The sequence below is a fragment of the Spermophilus citellus genome, assembly GCF_964194105.1.
Source record: "Spermophilus citellus genome assembly, chromosome: 17".
In the NCBI taxonomy this organism is placed as follows: Eukaryota; Metazoa; Chordata; class Mammalia; order Rodentia; family Sciuridae; genus Spermophilus; species Spermophilus citellus.
The window spans coordinates 74,072,109-74,082,687 of record NC_138199.1 but is presented as its reverse complement, the minus strand read 5'-3'; the positions used below and the strand labels follow the sequence as shown (position 1 = coordinate 74,082,687).

General features: G+C 50.1%; 1 protein-coding gene across 6 annotated transcripts; it reads left to right on the top strand.

Annotated features, from left to right (window-relative positions):
* The first annotated feature begins 109 nt into the window (after nucleotides 1–109).
* On the top strand, nucleotides 110–8,971 carry JMJD6 (jumonji domain containing 6, arginine demethylase and lysine hydroxylase). 6 transcript variants are annotated; one of them, XM_081272527.1, is made up of 7 exons: nucleotides 110–522; nucleotides 744–1,132; nucleotides 1,615–1,901; nucleotides 3,034–3,131; nucleotides 3,641–3,729; nucleotides 4,436–4,574; nucleotides 5,497–5,902. In XM_081272527.1, exons 1-7 carry the CDS (start codon nucleotides 394–396, stop codon nucleotides 5,626–5,628), a joined length of 1,263 nt encoding a protein of 420 aa, XP_081128653.1. In that variant the 5' UTR covers nucleotides 110–393; the 3' UTR covers nucleotides 5,629–5,902. The 6 variants fall into 6 exon arrangements, 5 of the variants coding, with proteins under 5 accessions (XP_081128653.1, XP_081128651.1, XP_081128652.1 ...); XM_081272525.1 differs by lacking the exon at nucleotides 3,034–3,131 and adding an exon at nucleotides 6,963–8,971 and having other exon boundaries at nucleotides 113–522; nucleotides 3,636–3,729; nucleotides 5,497–5,624; XR_014019480.1 differs by having other exon boundaries at nucleotides 116–522; nucleotides 3,034–3,169; nucleotides 3,636–3,729; nucleotides 5,497–5,624.
* Nucleotides 8,972–10,579: the final 1,608 nt, after the last annotated feature.

The following is a 10,579-nucleotide window of genomic DNA, read 5'->3' as shown; positions in this document are numbered from 1 at the left end:
GCGCACGGGCGGGGTCCCGGCCGGAAGCTGGTGGTGGGGAGGCCACGCGCGGCCGGAAGTGGCAGCTCGCCGGAAGCGGGGCGGGGCGGTGGCCGACGCGACCTTACCAACATGGCGCCCGCCCGGCGCGTGTGAGGGCGTACCCAGGAGGCGCCGAGGCCAATGGCGAACCGCGACGGGCGGCGGGGCGGGGAGGACGGCCGCCGCACGCCCAACCCGTGGCTCGGGAGGTGGCTGAGGAGTGAATTTTCTGGAAGGCGACTTTAAAGGCGCCGGGCCGGAGCGAAGGGCGTCTCGTTGCCGCCGCCGCCGCCCGGGCCTGGGAGGGGCGCATTAGCGGCAGGAAGCGAGCTGCGCCGAGGTCGTCGCGGAACCAGCTGGTGACCTCGCAGGATGAACCACAAGAGCAAGAAGCGCATCCGCGAGGCCAAGCGCAGTGCGCGGCCGGAGCTCAAGGACTCGCTGGACTGGACGCGGCACAACTACTACGAGAGCTTCTCGCTGAGCCCCGCGGCCGTGGCGGTGAGCGGGCCCGGGGTCGCGGGCCGGGCGTGGGCCTGCGGGAGCGGGGCGGGCCTCCGGCGGCGGCGGCTCTGGGTGCGAGGTGCGCCCAGCACGTGGCCCCTTCCGGAGCCTGTGTCGGAGGTCGCCCGTGTCTGTCATTGCTGGTTGGTTCTGGGGGACACCCTTATCTGCCTCCGGGCTCATTTTCTAACTGGACAGGCCTTTTCTGGTTCCCTCAGGATAACGTGGAAAGGGCGGACGCTTTACAGCTGTCGGTGGAAGAATTTGTTGAGCGGTACGAAAGACCTTACAAGCCCGTGGTTCTGCTGAATGCCCAAGAGGGCTGGTCTGCGCAGGAGAAATGGACTCTGGAGCGCCTGAAAAGGAAGTACCGGAACCAGAAGTTCAAGTGTGGCGAGGATAATGATGGCTACTCGGTCAAGATGAAGATGAAGTACTACATCGAGTACATGGAGAGCACCCGGGATGACAGCCCCCTCTACATTTTTGACAGCAGCTATGGTGAACACCCCAAAAGAAGAAAACTTTTGGAAGACTATAAGGTGCCCAAGTTTTTCACTGATGACCTTTTCCAGTATGCAGGAGAGAAGCGCAGGCCGCCCTACAGGTAAAGTATTCCGTAGCTCAGTGGTTCCAATCTCATCCACACCAGCCTTGGGTAGCAGAGTTCAGTGTGCTGACCTTCTTCTGAAAAAGTGAGTGAGCGGCTCTCCCTTGGCTGAACATTAAGTCATTTAGGGACCCACTAGGAGGAGATGGGGATTTAACTAGTCTAGGGTCTATTGGCTAGTCAATCCTAAAACTCCCCAGGAGACTTAAATGTGCAAGTAAAGCTGAACCACTGATGTCTTAGGGAAGTTTTAATAATTACAGTTTAGCAATAAACTATATCAGTAATTTTTTTCTTTTTTTCTGTGAGATATCAGTCCTCACACAGTTCACTTAATATTTCTATGTATCAGAATGCGTACAGTCTCAGAAATGAAGAAAGAACCATGTGCATAATATAATATATAGTAAAAACTTTCTTCTGTGTTCTGTATGCATAATTAAGTCACCTTTCCTGTCTTGGGTGTTTCTATCCTATAGGTGGTTTGTGATGGGGCCACCGCGTTCTGGAACTGGGATTCACATTGACCCTCTGGGAACCAGTGCCTGGAATGCCTTGGTTCAGGGCCACAAGCGCTGGTGTCTGTTCCCAACAAGTACTCCCCGAGAACTCATCAAGGTGACCCGAGAAGAAGGAGGGAACCAGCAAGACGAAGCAATTACCTGGTTTAATGTTATTTATCCCCGAACACAGCTTTCAACCTGGCCACCTGAATTCAAACCTCTGGAAATCTTACAAAAACCAGGAGAGACTGTCTTTGTACCAGGTATAGATGAGCTGGAAGAAAACACATTCTCTGGTTTTGGGGGTGTTGTGACAGGCTTTTGCAGTACTGGGTCTCAAACCTAAAGGAAGCTCTACCACTGAGCTCCATCCCCAGCATACTTATTTTTTAGTTGTAGTTGGACACAATACCTTTATTTATTTTTATATGGTGCTGAGGATCGAACCCAGGTCCTTGCATGTGCTAGGCAAACACTCTACACTGAGCTATAATTCCAGCCCCCAAGTACATTTTTTGATTGCAGTAATTTGTCCACTCATTTTTTTTTTTCCCTGCTAAAATAATTTAGTATATTTCACATTGCCTACTCACTTTGGGATATACACATACACCCAAAGTGAGTAGGCAATGTGAAATATAGTAAATATATATATATATATATATATATATGTATATATATATGTATATATACATACATACATATACATACACACACACACACACACACACAATGAATCCAGAAAGTTCTTTTGCACCTTCCAGATTCATGAACTGACCTGTGTGGTGACTGAATCTCAAGTACAAAAGGAGCTCTTAACCATATGCTGTATAACTAGAGGTTACCTAGTATCTCTGAGTTGGGTAGCAGTTTGTGCCCATGTCTAAGTTGTTTGTTATTTTTGCTTTGTTTTGGTGCCAGAGATCTAACCCAGGGCTAGTAAATAGGCTGGGTTGAGTTAGGAAATCCCACATCAGACAACCACAGTTTGATAGGTGAAGCTTATAAGAGTAAAAATATTTGAGGTGGGTGTTCTTTTCCTAGAAGTTGAAGAACTTTCCACCTTTAGGCTACAGCTTTGGATTACCAGGGGTCAATAAACTTTTTTCATAAATGGTCAGAGAGTGAATATTTTAGACCCTGTGAGCCACACAGTCTCTCACAATCACTCGACTCTGCTCTTTGGAAAATATAAATGTTCAAAACAGGTCAAGTGTAGCTGTGTTCCAGTAAAATTTTATTTACACTTATCCCTGGATCAGGAGCAGTTTACTACACTGTGTCGTGTCTGAGCTGTCCCTTATGGATAGGAAGGCCTGATTTCTGGAGTAGGTGTCACAGGGTATTTGTGTGTAAGACCAAACCCTGTTGAACTGTTTATTTGTTGGATTTCAGGAGGCTGGTGGCATGTTGTTCTCAATCTTGACACCACCATTGCTATCACCCAGAATTTTGCCAGCAGCACCAACTTCCCTGTTGTGTGGCACAAGACGGTAAGAGGGAGGCCAAAGTTATCAAGGAAATGGTATAGGTGAGAACCTTTTTGATTCTTATTTTGCTTTGTTCTAATTGCTACCCCAGAGGTAAAATGGCAAGAGTCCACAGCTGCAGTATCATGTGCTGACTTTAGAGAGGCCCGGGCAAAGCTGGGGCTGCACACCTGACAGGGAGCAGAGAGAGGGACCAAGGTCAGGGCTGGTGCTCAGGACGCTTGCCAGCCTCCAGGTGGCAGGGTGAGGCTCTGCATGTTCTATCAAAGCCACTCCGTCAAAACATGCTCACAATTGGGATCGTTTCTTGTTTTGCTTTGTTTTTTTGTTTTTGTTTTTGTTTGGTTTTCAAGGCTAGCACTAGCAAAAGAAGCCCTTTTGTTTAGGTTTTATTTTGGTTATTTCTTTTTCTTACCCAGACATGTTATTCCCATTTGAACTTACTGCCTTCAGTTCTTATGAGTGAGGTGACTGCCCTGGAGACTTAGCTCCTCTGTTTATCCACAGAACAGATACAGCACGGGCAGCGGCAGTGCAAGCCACCCCCAGCCACCCCGTGCCACTGTGTCCCAACCCTGACCTGGAGGGACCAGCTCTCGGGGTAAGAGAGGGATTCTGGCTCGTTCAGTGCTCCTCCCTGCTGAGAGGGCCAGCAAGGGTGGTGGCTTCTGTTCCCCCGACTCAGCACTTGAGGCCCACCTCCTCTGCCCTGAAGGCCGCAGAGTGCTGTGGCCCTGTCATTCCAAGGCCTTATGTACAGCAGGTCTTTTGTGGCGGGCGGCTGCTCTTAATGCCCGTTCAGCTCATCTTTCAAGTGCGGGGGGGTGGTCTCTCTTGTTTGACACCTAATTTCTTACAATCCTAATTGTTTCTGCTCTGACTAGTAGAGTCTAACCAAACCCGACTCATTAGGGCTGTGCTGTGGAAAGGAGAGGTCTAAAAACTAAGAACTAGCTAAGAAAGTTTCAGGAAAAAATAAAAGTAGAAGAGGAGCTGTTTCTCCCAAGGGAAGAACCAAGGCAAGCTTGGGGGGTGCTACCCCTACTGTGGTGGCCCAGCTGCCTCATCCTGTGGGTAGTGATGGATCGTGTGGCACTAGAATGTCATTTTCTTTTAGAAAAATGTGGGTAGTCTATGAGGGTCTGTGCCCTGCCGGGGCTGTGCTTCCTCGCTGTTGTACAGCAGCCATCTGCCAATCCCTGGGTGTTTCTAGGTATTTCTAAGTGATGCAGGACTCCACTTGGAGTTACTGTGTGTGGGCGTTGCCACCTGTGACAGCACTGAGAAGGGTGTCTCTTGCCTCTCAGGATCTTGAAGCAGGAGCACCCTGAGCTGGCAGTCCTGGCAGATGCAGTTGACCTCCAGGAGTCCACAGGCATCGCTTCCGACAGCTCCAGCGACTCTTCCAGCTCCTCCAGCTCCAGCTCCTCTGACTCAGACTCAGAGGTAAGGCCCAGCTTGCCTGCACTGGGCCCTTGAGCTCAGGGTACCCTGCAGACCAGTGCAGGAGAAAGAGGCTGTGAATAGTTTTCTCTTTCTTTCAAGCACCACAAGTGCGACCATTCCTGCCTAGCCCTGGACTCTGCCCATGCCATAGCTTTCCATGTGTACATGAACATTTGGGTGTTTGGGGAATCAGTAGATAACCCAAGATCACACAGCTGGCAAACAGTGTCAGAATTCAAACTCACATCACATCAAAGCCCTTGAGGTGGTAAATTGTAAGCCTAGAAACTCAGCAGACCCAATGGACTGCTTTAAGGTAAGAGTGATATTGGGTAAGGGATATACCTTTCACATAGGAAATTTGTGTCTTTTTTTGGTACCAGGGATTGAACTCAGGGGCACTCAACCACTGGACTATATCCCCAGCTCTATTTTGTATTTTTTATTTAGAGACAGGGTCTCATTGAGTTGCTTAGTACCTCGCTTATGCTGAGGCTGGCTTTGAACTCTCGATCCTCCTGTCTCAGCCTCATGAGCTGCTGGGATTACAAGTATGCGCCACTGCACCTAGCTAAAATTTGTCTCTTAATGTCATTGTACTTGTGTTCTTTTACACATTGAGCTCTTTGTTGGAGGAGTGAAATTCTGTAATGCAATTTCAGAATGCCAGCTTGATTTCAACCCATAAACCTTTGGTGAGAGGCCAGTAGAGCAGGGGAACTTTGGCACTTTAGTGAATCTGTGATTCATAGGGAGCCAGAAGCATCCACAGAGGTTGATGCTAGACTGGCAGAGCCGCCATCAATGGCTGTTTTGCTTCTTGAAGAAAGGGGATAGGATCTGTGCTCTTTTGTGGTTCAAGATTTGTTGGTGAAGTGGGGTGCACCCAGGCTGAACCCTTGCTTTTCTTTCCTGTGTGCAGTGTGAGTCTGGGTCTGAAGGTGAGGGGACAATGCACCGCAGGAAGAAGAGGAGGACGTGCAGCATGGTGGGAAACGGGGACACCACCTCACAGGACGACTGCGTGAGCAAGGAGCGCAGCTCTTCCAGGTGACAAGCACGGCTGTTGTGTGCAGGGACGTGCTCACGGCGAGGGCAGGGCCCAGGGAGGGCAGCCTGTTGGGATCCTACAGACCAGGAGAGGGCTGACACATGCCAGAGGAGGAGGACACTCTTGGAACGGGACCGCTCACTCAGCGTTGGCTGCAGTAGCTTTTTCTCTGCTACCTATGCAAATTGAGGAGGCTTGTTTTATCATAAAAACGGCAAGAGTGTGAGTGGTGCCAAGGAGACCCTTTACACTATTTAATAAAGATGAGTCCATTTTACACCTGACATTTTTCCTTTGGGAGTACCAGACCGCCATGTTGCTCTCTCCTAGTGGTCTGTATGGAAATTGCTTTCCCTGCTGGTGGGTCCTGGTGGTGAGGTGGCAGCTGGAGCAGTGAATGGGGACCCTGAGGCAGAGCCGCCTACCTCTCCTTCCAGTTTGCTGTGGCTGCTTTGAGTCCTCGGGCCAAGTTGGACAGCAGCAAATTGCTCAAGTTTTCTATAACATCTTAATCCCATTTCCAAGTTTATATTTTCTTTTGAAACAAGATTGGATCTAAAACTTCAGAATTAGTAACAGTGTGTTTGCCAACACCTGCCCTTATTCCTTTTGCCCACAGCAGAGAGTGTTCAGTTTGCGTGTCAGAGGTCTTTAAATCTGAGTTCCTGTTTCAAGGTGCTAGTCAGGGTGTTAAACGGGGAGGTTGTGGGAAGGTGATAAAATGCTGACGTTTGTAAGACTCTGGGTCTTATGTCCTAACCGGTACAGGTGACATCATGTTACCTTTTATCTCTGAGCAGGTTAGCTTCATGAAACTTGGGGCCCACGTTCCCTTTCTGTTGTTTCTCTGGGTTCCCTGGTCTGGCTGTAATTCTTACTCAAGTGGGTTAACCAGGCTGGAATGCGATTCTTGGCCCTGCTGTCCCTTTCACAGCCACACTTAAGGTCTCTTCTCTTGCCTTCCTAAGCTGTTTCTATTGTTATATCTGTTAGATCTGTGCTTGGTATGTGCCTTTGTGATTGTTGGGAGGGTTTTTAGAGGCTGTGTGCTGTCCTGCACACCTGTAATCTCAGCAACTCAGGAGGCTGAGGCAGGAAGATCACAAGTTTAAGGCCAGCCCAGGCAACTTTGCAAGACCCTGCCTCAAAATAAGAAAGGACTAGGAATGTAGCTCAGTCGCTAGAACTACCAGAACAGAAAGATTTTTCGAGAAAGCCCTGCCATTGCTTCAACACAGGTCCTTGGGGGTTCTTCTGCTAACCTTCTCACCAGCTTTGTGCCCAGCTGTGCTCTCTCTCCACATGCTGATTACAGGCAGTTGTGCTTCCCTTGGCAGGATTAGGGACACTTGTGGAGGCCGGGCTCATCCCTGAGCAGATAGAGAGACGCTCCTTGAGGTGGCTCCTGTGTACACTGGTGGCTGCCACCCCGTTCAGTTCTCACGTCTTCTGCTCCTACCTTCTCCTCTGTCTTCTTTGAATTTGGATCTTCCTTCTCTGGTCTGAGCTCCTGTCTTCAGCCGAATGCTGGTTTTACTGCTTCCCAAGACTAGATTGTCAAGAAGTCGGAAAGCTCTGCCAGCTCCGTGACACGCTGGAGCTGCCGTGCTGTTGGGAAGAAGTCCTGGGTTGTCCTGATCAGAACCATGGTTGCCACAGGCCGGAGGGGCGCGGTTCACTCAGCGTCTTACTGTGTCTGTCACCTCACTGCTGTTGGTAAGGAACTGCTGCCTTTGTACCAGCAGAGACACTAAGAGTGGCAAGTGGATGTTGACCCACCTGTGTGTGAACCTGTTGTGTGTAAAAAGTACTGTGAGTGTGTGCTGCCTTCCTGGATGTCACCACTGGTCCAGAGACCTTCAGGGGCAGTGACCCAGCCGCGTGCCCAGCACCGCCGCCCCTGCTCAGTCCTGCTGTAGGATTCCTCATCTTTCTCCAGAAGGCTCTCAAGTTCAGGCATTTTTGTACGGTGTATAGGGGGGGGCACATTCATGTCTTCTGTTTGTGCAGACTGGGAAAGGTGTTGATTGTGTTTTAAATAGGCCAGGTTCTAATCCATGGGTTCCATTCTTCCCCCAGTGTGACCCACGAGCAAGAAGCTCCCACTCTGTAAGGGACTTCATGTCTGGTGTCCTCTTTATTTGACCTGCAGACATCAAGTGGGCAATTTATGTTACATTCAGGAAAGAAATTTTGGAAATGGTGCTTCTAGTCTTTGGGATCTGTGGATACTTCTGAATAGCTCTGGTGGAGTATTTGGGATCAACCAGCAGGTTTCCCCTCTTGCCCTCTAGATTCACCTGCTTGCCTTAATTTGTTCCTGAAGCCAAGTGAATTTAAATCAGAATAGCAGGGGTTTCCAAGGCCTTGCCCAGTCACACAGTCAGAGGCACCACACTGTTTTGCTGGAGTTTGGGTGAGAGGCGCCCAGGCAGAAATGTTGGAATAGTGTGGTGCTGCCTCTCAGAATCCCCTAAAACAGGAATGATCAGAGGACCCAGACAGTACACTCTTAGCATATGGGCTGTCGTTTCCTGCCTCTATGTCCTGTGGCTTTACCTAGGACGCTGGTCCTCTGGTTTCTCTTGGTACCAGGTTTCTGCATCTTGAAATGCCAACGAAAGTTCACCCTGGGCTGGTGGGAGAGCCTTTCTCTTCCTCCAGGGCAACACCGTGGCTGCAGGTGTCTCTTGGCTTCCCTTCCAGCAGCAGCTCCCTGTGCTCCCACAGTGGGCAGGACATATTCAGGCGTGGGTCAACCCTGCACGGGTAATCCCGTAGTCCCCATAGAAATATCTGAATGGTGTTCCTCCTCCTGCTTTTTTATTTATTTAGTTTTAATAGTCTTATCATCTTCCAAAGCTTTTTCTTTTTCCCAGCATTGCTACTGGGCTTTCTGCTTGTCCTGTACCAAGTGCTCCCCTTTAAACTTCAGTTTAAAACAAAAAACACCCAAAGGGGGCCCTTTGCCACCAGGGGCATGGAGGGACACGTTGCCAGTGGCCTGGGAAATGGGGCAGGAATTGGAAAGGGAAAGATCACGTACTCACTTATTTCTCCAGATACCCAAGTTGACTCCTGGTTACTAAACACCAACAGGAATGAGGGACCTAGCCACCGCCACCTCTCCTGAAAGTGTTTGGGTGGTATAGATTATGTGCTGCTGTTCGACTCTTGCCAGCCCACAGATAGCTGCAGAGCGTGTTTTATTGGTTGTAGCCAGGCCAGGGACTCATCATTCTCTCCCCCACGTAGTGCCCCATGAGCCAGCCAGGCACTCTGTTGTGGAAGCAGGGCGGGAGCCAGGAGGAGAACCCTGTGGAGTGGTGAGCAGGTGGGGGAGGGCTCACCTTGAGTGGTGTCAGCAGGAAGGAAGGAGGATGGCTGCATCCCGCAGCCATCTCCAGGGGTTGTTCTCCAAGACAGTGGTCCTGGGAGAAGGAATTTCACACCAGCACCACCTGATAGGGAGGAGCTGGGGAGGAGCAACAGGAGTAGGGGCACAGACACCTTGAGGGCCTTGGGTCTTCAGGAATGGGAGAATCCAGTGCTGCGCAGGTCCCCAGAGTGGTCCTGGGATGTTCATGGCTGCCCTTGAAGGGAGGGCTGCTGAAGCTGGGGCACTGTTCACATCTCGTTCTACGTGGCTGCCCACTTCTTCAGTAATTCAAGTGCTCAGCAGATCTGGTGCTGGGACAAGCCTGGGCCCCTGACCTTAGTGGACAGTGACTGTGTGTTCACCAGGGTGGCTGGTCAGGGCAGGGAGACCCAGCGGGTCTCATTAGCACCAGCCTGTCTCATTAACACAACTAGAAAAGCAAGTGTCTGCCTCGCTGAATGCAGGTTCGTTAGCTCCTGGTGAGGGACCTCAGCTAGCTAGCCTTATGCCAGCGTACCTGAGTCCGCCCACGGCTTCTCTGTGGAGTGGCTTAAGGTTTCTAAACTAAGGGTCGGCAGGGGAAGGTGCTGGTGCAAGTGCTTTATAAACTTAGTCTCTGCCTTGAGCCAAGGACTTTGGACCAGAGTGTGGGATGGAACAGAACCTTGCACTGTGGTAAAAAGTACTGTGTGGCAAGTAACAGGTGCGTGTGGCTGTGGGTTCTTCAGGCTGTGTGTAGCTTTCCCAGAGAAGTGGTTTTGATGTGTGATGCTCTGGCTCCTCCTGCCCCTCCCTTCCTGTCTTTTGTGAAGATGTTACATCATGTTACATTGTTTTCAGCAAAACTAGATGAAATGGGCCCCTAGGTTGTGGCTCTCAACTTTGTCTCCCTGTAAGTTCAAACCCTTGAATCCTAGCCCCTGCAAATCTCCCTGGTGGAGAACTGGCCCTGGCCGGCGGGTGACAGGAAACCACAGAAGAACTGGGCTGCCTCCTGAGCCACCCCTGGTTCTGCTCCCTCTCACTGTGGGCCTGCCATGGAATGCCCATGGGTCTGCCATTGGATTGGTATTTTTAATTTTCACTGGGATGAAATTTGTTCATCATTTTAAATAAAGCATCTGGATTTGGATTTGTGTGTTTTGCGTTGTTTTATCTTTGTTTTCTTTCATTCTTATTCCTTTGAAAGTCAGTAGAATGTAGTTTGTCAGATCTCTTAAAAATACACTTTAAAAACAATGGGAAAGGGTGACTAAAATAAGGCCCAGACACTCAGGCTACAAGGCCGCGGTGTTCAAAAGCCAGCACCCTACCCCAAATCCATTCTTCACTACAGTGTCGGGCTGTCCATTAACCAGCACAAACAGGACATGCATGTCCTCCAAAACTGTGTGCACCACAGGCATAAGCTCTCCTAATTGCTGGGGATCCTCCTGTCATAGCTGGAGCACATGAGGAACCCTAGATTGTCCCTGTGTCTTCTGTATTAAAAACAAAACAAAACACACCCTGAGCCTGGCATGGGGGCCATGCCCTCCAGCAACTTGGAAGGCTAAGGTGGGACTGCAGTCTAGG

What these genes read in the sequence shown, in the direction of transcription:
- JMJD6 (XM_081272527.1), top strand. Translation starts at nt 394, where the DNA reads ATGAACCACAAGAGCAAGAAGCGCATCCGCGAGGCCAAGCGCAGTGCG. An exon ending in AAGCGCAGGCCGCCCTACAG is followed by an intron (nt 1,133 to 1,614) that starts GTAAAGTATTCC and finishes TCTATCCTATAG; the next exon opens with GTGGTTTGTGATGGGGCCAC. An exon ending in AGAGACTGTCTTTGTACCAG is followed by an intron (nt 1,902 to 3,033) that starts GTATAGATGAGC and finishes GTTGGATTTCAG; the next exon opens with GAGGCTGGTGGCATGTTGTT.